The 16,196-nt window shown below is 38.2% G+C and overlaps 2 protein-coding genes across 5 annotated transcripts in view; one reads left to right on the top strand and one right to left on the bottom strand.

The window, feature by feature from the left end:
• LONP2 (lon peptidase 2, peroxisomal) overlaps positions 1 to 14,516 on the bottom strand; it is a 105,262-nt gene extending 90,746 nt beyond the window's left edge. For 2 of the 3 annotated variants that reach the window (XM_023245149.2, XM_045046512.1), the window contains exons 1-4: positions 14,174 to 14,516; positions 7,477 to 7,711; positions 3,503 to 3,634; positions 2,026 to 2,148 (exon numbers count right to left, since the gene is read on the bottom strand). In XM_023245149.2, the coding sequence (XP_023100917.1) occupies positions 2,026 to 2,148; positions 3,503 to 3,634; positions 7,477 to 7,711; positions 14,174 to 14,406 (723 nt within the window). In that variant the 5' untranslated portion in view covers positions 14,407 to 14,516. The remainder of the gene's footprint in view (positions 1 to 2,025; positions 2,149 to 3,502; positions 3,635 to 7,476; positions 7,712 to 14,173) is intronic. The other variant, XM_003998012.5, reaches the window with a different exon arrangement.
• ABCC11 (ATP binding cassette subfamily C member 11) overlaps positions 7,711 to 16,196 on the top strand; it is a 70,328-nt gene continuing 61,842 nt past the window's right edge. For both annotated transcript variants that reach the window (XM_019819701.3, XM_003998010.6), the window contains exon 1: positions 7,711 to 11,880. The gene's annotated coding sequence lies outside the window, so the exon portion shown is untranslated. The remainder of the gene's footprint in view (positions 11,881 to 16,196) is intronic.

The raw sequence follows: 16,196 nt of genomic DNA, 5'->3' as shown, positions 1-16,196 counted from the left end.
CATAAAAATCAGCAGTAACTTCTTTGACATCTGCTGTAGCAAATTCTTTCTAGATATGTTTCCTGAGTCAAGAGAAACAAAAGCAAAAATAAACTACTAGGACTACATCAAAATAAAAATCTGCACAGTGAAAGAAACAATCAACAAAACTAAAAGGCAATCTATGGAATGGGAGAAGGTATTTGCAAATGACATCTATGATAAAGGGTTATTATCCAGGGGCATCTAGGAGGCTCAGTTGGTTAAGTGTCCAACTTAAGCTCAGGTCATAACCTCACAGCTCGTGAGTTCAAGCCCTGCATCAGGCTCTGTTGACAGCTCAGAGCCTGAAGCTTACTTTGGATTCTGTGACTCCTCTCTCTGCCCATCCCCTGCTCACTCTCTGTCTCTCCGTCTCTTGAAAATAAATAAACATTAAAAAAAATAGTAATAAAAAATAAATAAATAAAAAGGGTTATTATCCAAAATAACTTATAAAACCCCAAAACAAATAATCCACTTAAAACATGGGCAGAAACACGAATAGACATTTCTACAAACACATACAGATGGTCAACAGACACATGAAAAGATGCTCAACATCACTGATCAACAGGTAAACGCAAGTCAAAACTATATGAGAGTTCAATGAAGGTGATGGCCGGTGCTGCTCCCTTGCTGAGGTAGGATCCTGAGGACTCTCCAGTCCACTGAGGGCATACCACCAGCCCATCTAGCCTGCTGCACCAGGGAGGTGAAGTGTGAGAGCCCAAAAAGAAACAAAAACAGAATCAAAAACAAAAACAAAAAACCTCCAAAGAGATAACACCCTACACCTATCAGAATAGCTAAAATCAAAAACTCAAAAAACAACAAGCCATTGGTGAAAATGTGGAGAGAAAGGAACCCTCAGGCACTGTTGGTGGGAATGCAAACTGGTGCAGTGCAGCCACTGTGGAAACAGTATGGAGGTACTGCAAAAAGTTAAACATAGAACTACCCTAAGATCCAGCAACTGTATTACTAGGCATCTACCCAAAGAATACAAAAATACTAATTCAAAGGGATAATTCAAAGGGATACATGCACCCTGATGTTTAAAGCATCATTATTTAAAATAGCCAAATTATGGAAGCAGCCCAAGTATCCATCCACAAATGAACGGATCAAGAATTTGTGTATGCATACACATATATACATAGGCATATACATGTATACACATATATATGTATACACACACGTGCACACACACAATGGAGTATTACTCAGCCATAACAAAGAATGAAATCTTGCCATTGGCAATGACATGGATGGACCTAGGGAGTACAACGCTTAGTGAAATACATCAGTCATAGAAAGACAAATACCATATGATTTCATTCATATGTGGACTTTAAGAAACAAAACAAACAAACAAAGGGAGGGGAAAAAAGAGAGAGAGGCAAACCAAGAAACAGACTCTTAAATGATGGTTAAAAGGGGGAGGTGGTGGGAGGGATGAGGGAAATAGGTGATGGGGATTAAGGAGGGCACTTGTTGTGACGAGCCCCAGGGGACTGTATGGGAGTGGCAGCGAATCACTGTATTGCACACCTGAAGCTACCATTACACTGTACATTAACTAACTGGAGTTAAAACAAAAACTTAAAAAAAAAAAAGAAATGTAAGATGTACAACTCCCCCCTCCAATTATTTTCAAAGACACTCATCAGTTATTTAGCTTTTAAAATATAGAAAACATTGGAAACAACACACAATGTTTGGCAAAGAGAAATGGCTTAGTAAAGTATACCTTTCAATGATTACCCAAATTTACCAAGAACAGAAAATGAGAAAATATGTTAAAAACAAAATCCAGACATGGAAGAGGACTAGAAACACACACCAAATTCAAAATGCTATCCGTAACTTGGATGCTAAGAACCAATGAAATTTTTTCTTTGTTCCTTTCTTTATTCCATTTTTTTTTTTTTTTACTTCAAAAAAACTGAATCTCACATCACATAAAAACAACTGGAAACACAAAGAAACAAAGGACATATTTACCCTCTTATCATCATCTTGCTTGTGTTTTCTGGTTTTCTGAAGCAATTTCAGGCCTTCAATTTGTCTGACAAGCAGCGGTATGGTCATCTTGAACCGCTCCTCTAGACTCACAGCATCTAAAATCTAAGGGGACATGAGTCGATTAGCAGAATCTCTCAGAAACACAAGCTCCCAAAGCAAGGCAGTCAGAGTCATGACTTAAATTATTAAGTAAGAAAGACAAATATCAACACTCACAGCTAAGTTAGGGCCACCACACCAAGATTAATTCTATTAAATCACTAGAATCCTAAAAAAAAAAAAAGGAATCTTGACTTTTCATTTAAAAATGAGGCCATGTGTATTGTTCCAACAGCAAGGACACACATTTTTTTTTTTTAAGTTTATTCATTTGTTTTGAGGTGGGGAGGGTCAAAAAGGGAGAGAGAAAATCCCAAGCAGACTCCACACTATCAGCACAGAGCTTGATGTGTGGCTCAAACTCACAAACTTTAAGATTATGACCTGAGCTGAAATCAAGATTCAGACACTTAACCAACTAAGCCACCGGGCGCCCCAAAACACACATTTAATGTGAACTCTTTCTGGCATTATTCTCTTAAAACCCAGATAGTTGTCTACATATTAGGTTTAAACAGATTCTAGGTTGAAAATATTAAATTTTTACATTCATGAAAGAACACGAGTACTCTTAATCAACCTCTGCTAATGCTCTGAGTAACTAACACTCTCCATTCCCCCAAACATCCTTGCTGACGTCCACAGCCAGCTTACTCTCTGGTACCCCAGCACTCTTCTGCTCCTATCAGTTGAACTGAATTTTTGTGTTTAGAGTAGGTGCGTATACACTTTTCTTTGTTTGGTGCACTCACTATTATAATTTGCTAGATTTGCTATATAACTGTTAAGACATAAATGCATAAATTGATAAAATAAAGGACGTTTCAATAAAACTAACTTAAATGTTCTAGGAAGATTCAAAACAGACTGCTTAAAAATACTATAAAAGTAAGTATGCAAGAAAACTTACAATTTTGGGGGAAAATGCAGAATCTAGTGAGTGCAGAATGAGTGTCTTTACAACTCATTTCACTCTAAAGAAATAGAAACTGAAAATCATAGATACTGCATCACAGGGATGCTTTGTGTAAGAAACATCATGAAGAATTCTAATAAAGCAGGCAATTCACAAAGAAAAGGTCACAGCTCCACATGTTTAAAAATAGACAAAATATATATTTACCATTTTTAAAAATTACTCTTCACTTTAACTTCTTCCATAAATTAACAAACTACTAGTACTGACAATGTGAATAAAAGACTTGCTTGAGTATATAAAAATATAAAGCAATCAGTAAAAGTCAATTTTAGGATAAGAATATTTCAACTATTGTGAATCTCCAGTATCTCTTACTGAAGGTCAAAATTTATTGTCTTGAATAAAAACAACTTAGTATTAAAGAAGGGAATATTGTACCTGGAGCTTCTCTTTGTTGCTTGTTCGAATAATTGAGGTCAGAATGTCTGGTAATGCTTCCCTTGGAAGACTATCTAAAAGGCGTCTCAATTTAGCAACTGCAGGGACAGACATATCCAACATTTCCACCAACTACAAGGAAAAAGAAGTCCTTTTAATGAAATTTGGTATTATTTGTGAATTTAAAATGTCAAGTTGCTATATAGGTTTAATGTTCAGGCCTCAGAGTCTTTGTTTTTGAAAGATCACTGATTACTAGAAATCTAGGCATTTTACTGGCCTCAGAGGAAAAGAGAGAAGTACATTCAAAATATCAATCAGAACTGAAAAGCAAAAATGGTCCTCAAATGTGTATAATACAAATGTTTAAAAGGTTTTGCAAATTTGTGATTTTATTTTTTATTTTGAAAAAAATAAAAATCTACAGAAAATTTACAATAGTACAATAAACTATCCTTTTTCTAAGCGTATGCACACACACACATTTTTGCTGAACATTTTATTTATTTGTTTTAAACATTTATTTGTTTTTGAGAGGGTACGTATGCACAAGCAAAGGAGGGACAGAGAGAGAGACACAGAATCCGAAGCAGGTTCCAGGTTCTGAGCTGTCAGCACAAAGCCCAACTTGAACTGTGAGATCATGACCTGAGCCAAAGCCAGACATCCAACCAATTGAGCCACACAGGCGCTCCACTGAACATTTTAAAGTAAGTGGCAGACATCGTGACCCTTGTTCTTAAGAACAAAAGGGCATTCTCTTACATAATCACAGTGTAATTATCAAATTCTGGAAATTTAACATAGCTGATGCTATTATGCTAACCAGTTGAAATACTGTTTTTTAGTAGAACACTTGGATTAAGTAGAATCTGAGCACTGACTGTGAATGGTTTTTATAAAAACAACTTCCAGGGTATATCCTTGAAAGAAATCTTTAGGTTACTGACAAAAATTCCACTTTTCTTCTGGGTATGTGGCAGGACTGCTCTTTCTCACCTCCTCTGAATACAAATGAGGCTATGAGTCTTGCCTTGATCCATGAAATGGGGGGCGGGAGGAGAGGGAGTGACAGCTCCTTCTGGGTAGAAGCATTTAAAACCATTGAGAGATCTGCCACATTTCCTTTTCCAGCCTCAGCATGTTTTGAGATGAATGTCTACCCCTCTTGAGTCCCTCAGTGACTCTAACAGGTAGATCACCACATGCTCTAGTTTTAGGCATAAAGCATGAGTGAGAAATATACCTCTGTAATATTGTATGCTGAGATTTTCGAGTACTTTATGCAGCAAAACTTAGCCCACAGTGGCTAATTCACAGATGACATGCCAAATCCTCATTTAGTAATAACTCTGGTAAGATTTCTTAGGCCAGTAGTAATCAAATCTTTCTAAAGGCACTGTAATTTAAGAACCTATCCATTGCCTGCCTAGAATCAAGGGAATGAAAGCACAGTTATGATGAAGTTATTCAGGTGGGAGAAGTAGATAATAAAATTTAAAGACCCTTTCTCCTAAGAATTCATCTTAAGAAAATAAAAGTTAAAACTTATTTCGCAAGCACTTACTGAGTACAAACTACTTGTTAGACACAATGTACTGCTCAGTATGGGATGGCTACAGCAGGGATGAATTCGAGTTTGGTAGGGGAAACAGACCTAGAAGATAAATTTCAATACAATGTGATAAGCATCATATAAAGGACTGTGGAAGCACAGGCAAAGGAACACTAAGAGCCCACAGGAGTTGGGAAAGTGTAAAATCTGAAAATTCAGAAAAGGAAGAGCACTCCCAGCAGAGAGAACAGAAGGGACATGAAACAACAAACTGTGAAGCACTCTGATGAACAGTGTGACTAGAAGATGGTTAAAATGGGATTAAATAGAATTAGGAAGACCTTTAATGTTATCCTAAGAAATTTAAACTTTATCCCATACTCATTAAAGTCTTTTTTTTCCAGGGGAAAGGCAGGTCCAAAACTTCGTAGAACTGATGGGTTAGAGAAAAAAAAAACCAGAAGAAGACTGGTCAGGAAGTTATTGAAGAAGTCTACCAAGGAGGGTTATAAAAGGAAATGTAGGAGATGAAAGAAAAGTATTAATTGAAAGCAACCTCAATGTCTAAAAAGAGGAAGGATAAAATTATGATACCCTAACTCAATGAAATTTGTAAACATACTTAATACGAAAATTAGACATGGACAGGAAAACAAAACATGACTTAATTTGGACTGAGATCAGAAGACAAGCCAAAAATTAAACTAGATGCAGGATAGCAGTAAAATTATGATGTTTCTCTCTAAAAATTCCTTTAATGTCACTATAAATCTTTACCTGTCTAAATTTTTTCTGTGATTCAAAGTGAGGAGAAGTAAAAAGCAAAGTTCAATCTCTATGAAGCTGTGTCTAACAGAAGAATGAAGACTCAGGGAGCATAACCCAGAAAAAAAAAATTGTTTCTCCCTCTACCTCCTTCCTTTTTTTTCATTATCAGGTTAGTTAACATTCAGTATAGTCTTTCAGGAATAGAACCCAGTGACTCATCTCTTATATATGACACCCAGTGCTCATCCCAAAAAGTGCCCTCCTTAATGCCCATCACCCATTTAACCCACCTCCTTCCATCAACCCTCAGTTTACTTCTGTATTTAAGAGTCTCTTATGGTTTGCCTCCCTCTTTGTTTTTATCTTATTTTTCTTTCCTTTCCCAATGTTCATCTGTTAAGTTTCTCAGATTCCACACAGGACTGAAATCATACGTCTTTCTCTGACTTATTTTGCTTAGTGTAATACCCTCCAGTTCCATCCACTTTGTTACAAATGGCAAGATTTCATTGTTTTTCATTGCCAAGTAGTATTCCATTGTGTATGTATACCACATCTTAATCCATTCATCAGTTGATGGACATTTGGGCTCTTTCCATAATTTGCCTATTGTTGATAGTGCTGCTATAAACATTGGGGTGCATGTGTCCCTTTGAATCAGCATTTTTGTATCCTTTGGATAAATTCCTAGTAGTATAACTGCTGGGTCACAGGGTAGTTCTACTTTTAATTTTTTGAGGAATTTCCACACTCTTTTCTCCCTCCATCTCCTTCTTAACTGGCATAATCACTTATTCCAGTCTTCAAAATGAAGTTTCTTGTTCAGAGTAGGTTGTACCTTTCAGTCCTCATAGAAATTATAGCTTCAGGTTTTTTATCTTCCTATTGTGCACCATACTAAAAGTGTGTTGCTTCAAATGCCACTTCAGGTACAAATGCCAGACACTGTGAGCACAGTCTTTTCAATGACTAAGACCTTTAGACTCTGCCTGATCCTCACAGAGCCAGTAACAGCCACTAGATGACACCAACAGAAAGTAGAAGACTACATTTTTTGATATATTTCAATACGGTTCCAAATAAAATGGGGTGAGGGGAGGAGCTTTCTGTTCAACTGAAAGTTAACCAAAACACTCAAACCTAGAATTAAAAAGTCAAATATTTAATGCACCCCTAATATGTGCTTGCCTTCCAGCATTCTAGTTAATCAAGGCTTGAACCATTTTAGAAATCAGTCTACCATAGACTTCATCTTCCATAGTTACTGCCAATCTCAGTGTGGCCTTGACTTCTGAGCCAACAGTTATATAATTTGCTACCTAGATGTTCTTGTGACAAATAGCTTTTGTGCAATATTTTAATTTTTAGCATTATTTAGATTTAAGAACCATCTGGTTTGGAGACACTGCAAGTTATAATGAAAGCTCTAGAAATACTCTTTGAAAAATTAGACAGGGTTGGCTAGTATTTCCTAGAATGATTTAGGTACAATCACAGACACAAGCAAATTGAAATCAATATATTATATTACTAAAGCATTTAAACATATGCTGCCCTAAAACTGCAACCACTCAACAGATTCATCATGTCTTAGGGCAGCAAAGGAATTGAAGAAAATGGAGTTTTAAGGAAAAAACTAAAAGCAACTCACCTGTACTGCATATTTGTAAAACTGTTCTGATAGTTCTCCTAGCTCCTCCCTAGTTTTACAGGTGTTGGGAAATTCCTCAAGCCGGTCCAACTGTTCCACTTCGGCAACAGGATATGGCTTCTCCTTCAAGACCTGCACAATCTGGAAACGGCACAGGCCTGTAATCAGCAAAGTATAGTGGGGCTTGGGCCAGTTGCTGCCTACAACCTGAACCGCCAGGGCAGCCGTCCCAATCCTGAAAAACACACAAAACAGCAGCATTACAAATGTTCAGTGTGGTAAAACTGACACTTGCCTCAAAAGGTTGCCTTTGTTGAGAAATCCTTTAAAGAACAAAGAACATCTGAAGTGGAAATGAATTATTTCTCTAATTTAGCATCCAGCACATGGTCTATGAAGTCATTACCATGAGCAGGGGGGGCAAAGCAGGCCATCTCATTCTAATTACTACCTCCTTTAAGATTAGGTAGAAATTCCTAAAAATAAAAATGTAAAAGTAGTTGATAATTACATAGCTTAAATTCATTTTGCTAGGAATGAGGCAATATTATACCAGAATACTAGCATTTTAAACAGACTGAAATATAAACAGCATGATGTTAAACCAACCTAAGAAATCTGTTCTAATAACCAGTTTTGCTAACAACATCAAGCCAGGTTTTTTTACAGAATCAATTACTGAAACTTCCACTTATCTACCTTATCACAAACTGTCACCAAATCTGAAAATTAACATCTATGTCCATGAATATGAAATTTCTAAATGTGGGGACTAAATATTAGAGGGCACACACTGTCATGAATGATTAAAGTTATAAACCTAAACCTAAGTGGTAAACACCCCATCTAATACTAACTAAAAAAGTTCTATTTAAGTCTTAGCTCCTTATCAGAACATAGAATTCTGACCAAGTCACATATAACCTTAATTCATGGAAAGGAAGTCTCACCCAAACTAAGCCAAAATTATACAAAATACAAAGCTCCACATTCAGAAGACACGTCTAAATCCCAAACTAAAATTATATCTTCTCCCCTCAGCCACAGGAAGGGTTGCAATTTCAGAAAAGAAACAAAGTAAGGTGACTAGAACTCCCAACACCCTGGGGAAATGGTAATCCTGGAATATCGCAACTGCCCATCTCAAACATACTGAATCACACACAAATACAGTGTGAACATTTCAGTGAATTTGCTTACTTCTATACACTATTCTTGACTACTTCCTTATAAATTATTCATTCCATAGATTATGTGGAACTTTTGGCTTCCCTCTGCCATTCAGTTTATTTTGAGTGATGTCCAACTTTCCTTCACCCTTTCAGTCATATCATGTGTACATGGATAAAAACTGATTCAAATGGTATCCAAACCCAAAAAAATCAGGAAGATAATTTGGTGGGAAGAAAAAATATGATATACTTTAAAAAACCTGAGATAATTTGGCAAGTCCCTATTGTTTTATTTGTGTTGTGGCTGCTTTTCTTCAGTCATTAATGGTAGTAGGCTATACCTCCCACTTCCTGAAAACCAACTCAGATTGCCTGAGAAAGTTAGCAATACCTGAACTGATCAGAGACCAAAACTACAATTCCCTTCGGATGACGACCATCAATGCTTGCGCAATGCAGAGAGGTCACAGTTCTGTCTGCCAGCAACGTTAACAGACAACAAACAAACTGGATCCGTGGCCTAAGGAGTCTGCAAACTGGAAACCAAGGAGAACCCAAAGTGATATGAGACAAGTCCAAACGTTCAGATTAGGAGATAAATTTTCATTATTTGAGGCATGTCCTTGATTAAAGTGAGACTAAAAATGAGTTTTCTTACAAAGCAAGCAGAATACTTTCACTAACTGTGAAAGGAAGATGTTTCAGACTGAAAAGAGATCGAGTTGGATTTATACAATGCCTCTCCTCCTAATGAGATAAAATATATAAAGGTTTTACATTCGTTAATTGGGTTTTACTTTAAATCACTTATAGCTGACTAGAATGTACCCTTTTTAAAGAAAAAACATGATCTGTGAAATGATAGGTGGCTAGAAAGAGTATCTGGTGAAAGACATTTTGGGTGGAAAGCTCTTGTGAAAAAGGACCATGTTTAATGTTATTTTAGACAAGTTTTATTGTATTGGGGCAATAGTTTATACATATATAGGTAATAAGTAAATAAAATATTTAATTAATCTAATATTTTCCTACTATGGTAACAGGCTTTGAATTAAATCAGTCATCTTTCTAAATATTCTAGTTCTTCTATTAATATTTGCTTTATTAGGCTTGACCAAAAGGCAACATTCTGATTTTCATACATTCAAATGAGTAGTGTTCCTTCCCTTTAGATAGCAGCTCTGTAAATCCACACTTTAATTACTGTGATATTTTATAGTTCAAAGAATTTTTGAAAGTCCTAACTGGGACCTCCTTTCAGAGTTGTAAAATATTGTTTTAATCCAAACAAAGTCTGATTAGGATGGGTATGATTTATGTACTTTGAAAACGGACTTAGATAATTTAAGAGTTCCAACAATATTTGAGAACTATCAACTGTAGTGGTGGGAAAACCTAAAAGCAGCACTACAGTTTTCTAAGATGAGTATACTATGTAAATACCCAAACTCTGGTTTATATGCCAACCACTTTCTTTTCTTTTTTCTTTTTTCTTTTTTTTTTACTTTAAAGCTCTCCACCTTTATTGGAATCTTCAATCTTCCAAATCTTTTTCTGTAATGACACTAGTTTAGTTCTGGTCATGTTGAAAGAATATGGGGCCTCCCCCAATCTCCATTTGTGAAATTTACATATAAAACTATACCTATTTGGGGAAAAATAATACCTCCAACATACAGCTTTATTGCTCTGTAGCCTTTCATAAGTATTATCTCATTATATACTGCCTTTCACTATTGTGAAGAAGGTAACATTATTTCCTTATTATAAATTAGTAACAGAGATTCAAAAGGGTAAACACATTAATTATCCATGATTACAAAGATACTGCATAGGCAATACTGCATAGGGGGCCTGAATTAGATTTTAAGACAAATTTTACTTTAAGCACCACAATGGACACTGTAAATTTGTACCAATAAGAAGTACAAATAAATAACTTATTAACATAGCTTCTAAGTAGGTAAGATACCGGAAAGCACAGCTATTATTTAATATCTCCTGTTTACATCTTAATTACCCTTGATTCATCAAGGTAAGCATTTCTACCAAAACTCTGGAATCAAAAGTTATACTTCTTTGGGAAAGAACAACTGGGACATCTTTCTAGTTTTCGCTTGTCTTCACCCTACTTATCTTCTTGAATATTTGTTAATTTTGGGCAAAACTCATCATCATGATTAATAATTTAAAAACAAGAAGTCTATTAGGATAGCTCCAAGTTCTACAACAGACGAGACTTCTGCTGCTACAGGACTTTGGTTTTCACTCCTTTATTAAAACCTCGTTTCTGGGGGGTGCCTGGCTGGCTTAGTCAACAGAGCATGTGACTCTTGATCTCAGGGTTGTGAGTTCAAGTCCCCACACTGGGCACAGAGATTACTTAAAAAAAATAAATAAATTAAGAACTTCATTTCTGAATTTAAGAAACGCCACTTATAGACACTTTCCATAAAAAGAATAACTGCAGATTAGGAAAATCTAAGTGGAGCTATCCATTACATAGTTGCTAACACAAAAGATTAAATTTTAAAATGTTAGGATCATCAGATAATATTTCCTAAGAATACCTAAGAATGCTAACAGATAAAAATAGGAGTAATGCCTGGACAAAGAGTTGACCCAAAATAAGAAACTGTACATCTGCTATATATAAAGCATTCATTTCTTGTGAGACAAATGCCAGTGAAACTAATTTGCAGTCTCAGAGGAAGAAGCCAAAAAATGAAGAGGGACTGAGAAATCAGCACTCTGAGGAAGTGAAGTCACATATCCTGAAGAATGTAAGGCTGGAAGAAAACTGGATGACCATCTTGAAATGCATGAAAGGACAGGGTATAGCTAGTGCTAAGTTATAATCCATCTTCACTAAGGAAACAATGGCTCACTCAAGTCCAGTCAAGCAGGGTGCCCTGAGGCGGCTTAAGAGCCAAATTCTAAGCTGTATGGATAATCCAAAGCTCCTCCTTTAAAAAGGCTCCTGTGTCAGGTAACATGCCCACATACTAACATATAGAAAGGGACTGTCCTATTCAAAACAGTAAAGGAAGTTGTTCAGGTAAGTCAACATCTGGCTCTGCTACTTTGTGTGACAAGGAACACAAGGGAACAAATTATTTCTGCTGCTCCTTGAAGACTGAGGCAATGTCACCTGGATGGTCTCAAGGAAACAAGAGACAGGAGTAGAGCACCTGGCCTCCCCTTTGGGTAATACTAACATCTGGAAAAGCAGGTAACTGAGGAAGGACAGATTTATGTATTGAAACAGTAATGTTATGGGTAACTCAATATTTGCACTAGTGAGGCTTTTAAAATTTTTTAAAGAGTGTTGAAAAGTCATATTAGAGAAAAAAGACCTTGGAGGCTAATGCTAAGGAATGCAGTACAATCTTTCTAGATAGATTTTTCAAGTAGCAAACAATATTTCTAGGATAACAAGATGGTCCTTATAATGCTAGAATTCTAGGAAGAATCTTCAGTGTATGTTTTATAACGTAAATAAAACAATACTGCTATTAATTTAAAACAAAGGCAGCAATTTGAACATCAAGGATCATATTACATATCATCTGAATATATTAATGATTACTTCCAAGCAGGAAAATTTAGTTATTGATGTTTTGGAGGGATTTACATAAAAGAAATTTAAAAACATCCAAAATCTTCCCAGAATATACCAACAACCTAAAATATGACTAAATCTACTTTTGAAATTCAGTGTACCCATGGGTAATCACCATACATATGTACAGAAATAAAACAAAAAAATCTAATCATGAGCACTCTTCCCTCAACAAGCAATCAAATTGCCTGGGCAGAGAAAGCAAAAATTGTTGTATAACCACAGGTTTAAGGATGGGGTCATATGTAGGGAAAATAGAATCCAACACAATTTATCAGAGTTTAATGAAACTTGAAAAGTATCCAACTCCATGCAAGCAATAACCAAAGCAGCAGATCAGATGGAAGCCAAAGTGTTTTTGGTGCTTGAGAAATGCAAGGTTTTTACAATATGGGCTAATAAGAGACTGTTACAGGTTTTTTGTTCGTTTGTTTTGCTTTGTTTTGGGAGGGGAGAGATATCAGTCTCCTCTCAAAGATGCAGACAGTTATGGACTCTCCTTTTAAAAATATATATAGTCAAAAGGTTTTAGATAAAAATAAGGCATTCCTAACATTCTGAAAATCGTTCAGTCTGCAATCCCTAACTTTAAAAAGGAGTAACTGCAAGTAGGTAAACAAGGGCTCTAAATTAAAAACATCTCAAGAAGAGTTAAGGATAGGAGGCAGGGGCTGGGGAGGTGTGTTTAAAGAGAATAGCATTTGTTGAGCATATACTATATCCCAGCATTATCCAATAGAAATATAGTATGAGCCACATATGTAATTTTAGTAGCCACATTAAAAAGTAAAAAGAAATGGGTGAAATACTAAATTTTATTTAACCCCAAACAGCTAAAATGCTACCATTCTAACATTTAATTGATGTATAATTTATTAGTCAGCGAAACATTTTCCACACTAAGTTTTCAAACTCTAGTGTGTACTGTATATTTAAAGCACATCTGTGGTGACTAATCACAAAATCATACTGGTTTATCTGGGACTCAAGGTGTTTCCTGGGAGACAGGACTTTCACTGCTGGAACTAGTTCAGTCCTCAACAAACCGGTACAATTGGTCACTCTAGTATCTCAATTTGGACGAGCCACATTTCAAGTGCTCTCTAGCCACATGTGTTTAGTGGCTACAGTACTGGACTACTATCAAGCATGGCACAAAGGTTATTTCATTTAGTATTCATAACACACCCAAGAAATGAATGCTGTTAGTTTCCAAAATACAGAGGAAGAAATAGGCACAGGTTGTGTGTCATAGTCACACAATAAAAAAACAAAAACACAAAGTCACACAACTAAGGCCATGGTGTAGGGCAATCTAGTGGCAAGGCTGGGGTGTCCGAAATGAGAAGCTATGAGAATATGAGAAAATTTCAGAAAGGCAGACAAGGGAAAACGTGGGTAGGAACTGAGGGGAAAAGACAAGAGGCAGACAAATAGTGTGGAAGAGAGGTACCCCAAAATCAATGAAAAGGGTAGTGCAGTTTACGATAGCACAGGAAAAAGAGAAAGCGTGTGGAGTACCAAGTGTCTCACTTAAGAGGGCAAAAAAACAAAAAAACAAAAAAACAAAAAACCCACCACCACCAACAACAAAAACGACGGGGAGTAAGGGAGGGAAGGATAAGAGGAGGGGGCCCGGAAAGTTAAGAGCACTGGCTTAGGAGTCTGAGGATCTGGGGGGCGAAGGGGAGAACCTATATTAACAGCGGCAGCTAATGGCATAGTCTTCACTACTTCATGGGTCAGACATCTCTCATCCCCATTTCACATGGGAGGTGACTGAAGAGATAACCAAACCGCGAAGGCTGCCCCTGCGCCCCGAGGCCGGACCGGGCCTGGGCCGGAGTCCAGAGAGGAGGCCACGCCGCCCGCCGCCGCCACCGCGGGAGGCAGCGGGGCCTACCTGTGCAGCGGCGGCAGGTCCTGCGCGTCGCTGGCCGGGTCGGGCGTGTTGGGGATGACCCCCAGGATAGTACTCTGCAACGACGTGCCCTTGAGCAGGCGGCTCCGCACCAGCTGCAGGTTGCGGGCCGAGTCCACGCTGGTGCGCATGGTGGAGCCGGGCAGCAGCACGCCCTCGTGGGTGAGCAGCAGCGGGAGGCGGCTGGGGATCTGGATAGGGCTCACCGACGACATGGCAACGGCTATTCGCGCTAGGGGGGCGTCAAAGGGAGCAGGACGCGGCAACCGGCACTAGCCCCACCGCCCCAGCCAAAGCTCCCAGCCGTCGGCGCGCCTGCGCGCCGCTGCTTCCGGCTCCGCCCTACGGCCCGCCCCCGGGCTCAAACCCCGCAGCATCGCACCGCCCCCTCCCGGAGTTGCTCGGCTGGTGCGCGGCGTAAGTGTACAAAGAGAGGCGCACTCCAGTCCCGTGAGACCTTCGCTCTCCAGGCTTGCTCTGACAAGTCTTTCCTGAGGCTCAGCCACAGGGCTGTCCCCGGTGTTGAAGCTAGAGAGAAGATCGTGTTTAAATTGTATCTACTTGAAATGTTTTTAATGTTTCATTCGAATTGGTATTAGATTTTTTTAAACGTTGCAATAAAAAGTTCCCACCGTTCACTTATAATAATCAGAAAATTAACATCACTGTTATCTAATGAGTAGAGCTTATACAAATTTTGCTAGTTTTATCAGTTATGTCCTTTTTCTGGTCCAGGATCCCAGAAAAATCACTTTTCATTTAGTTGTGATGTCTCCTTAAATGTGTGTGTGTGTGTGTGTGTGTGTGTGTGTGTGCGTGTGTGTGTGTGTGTGTGTATTGTTGCAGAGCCCATCTTGGGGCTTGAACTCACAAACCAAGAGATCATGGCCCTGAGCCAAAATCAAGAATTGGACACTTAACCGACTGAGCCATCCAGGTGCCCCAAGGATTTTTCTTTTTAAACAAATTCACACTGAACTATAGAAACTGCAGTGGGAATAGGTCCATGTTTAAATTGCTTGTTTGATGAATATTTTCTTTTAATCCTATGATTATATTCCTGTGATGGATGTGTCAGCCCACCTGGGAAAGCATCAGGACTCTAAATGTGAGGTCTTTAGTGACTTTGTGGCTTTCCTGGCTCCTTCTTTGAAAGACTCTACATCTACATTGTTTATTTATCTATCAAAATATTTATTTATTATTTTTAAATGTTTTAATGTTTATTTATTTTTGAGTGAGACAGAAGAGCATGAGTGGGGAAAGGGGCAGAGAGAGAGGGAGACACAGAATCCGAAGCAGGCTCCACTCTCTGAGCTGTCAGCACAGAGCATGACGCAGGTCTCAAACCCACGAACCATGAGATCATGACCTGAGCTGAAGTTGGATGCTTAACCTACTGAGCCACCCAGGCACCCCTCCATCAAATATTTATTAAGCATCCACTGTATGCTGAGCACTGTACACTAGATTCACAGATACATCAATGAACAGACAAACACGGTCCCTGGTTTCAAAGAGCTTGCATTCTAGTGAGGTAGGCAGAAAATAAATAAGCCAACAAAGAAAGAAATGGCCATTTCAGAAATTGATAAGTAAGGGAAATGTAATAGGAAACTATGTAGAAGGTGATAGGAGGAGGACTTCAGTGTTCAGTAGGGAGGTCTGGCAAGGTTACTCCCAGGAGGTGGTGTTTGACCTGAGACTGGAATGGTGAGAATGGACCAGCTCTGCGAGGAGCTGGAAGGAGAATGTTCTTGGTAGAGATTAGGACTGGTGCAAACATCAAGGTGGGGAAGAGCTTCCTAGTTGCTGGAACAGAGGAGAAGGCCAGGAACTGGGATGTGGGGATTCAGCAGCTGGGAAGATTTCCTCCAGAAGCCATTGGAACTAGCAAAAGGGAATAAACCTTGGGGCAGAGAAAGTTGACTAGCACAAGGTGTGAATGGACTGGAAAAGAGAGGTATAGGAGGAAGGTCTAATCATCTAAACCTCTTTGGGGCCT

The sequence above is a fragment of the Felis catus genome, chromosome E2 (assembly GCF_018350175.1).
Source record: "Felis catus isolate Fca126 chromosome E2, F.catus_Fca126_mat1.0, whole genome shotgun sequence".
Taxonomy (NCBI): domain Eukaryota; kingdom Metazoa; phylum Chordata; class Mammalia; order Carnivora; family Felidae; genus Felis; species Felis catus.
This window is presented reverse-complemented; position numbering and strand designations above follow the sequence as displayed.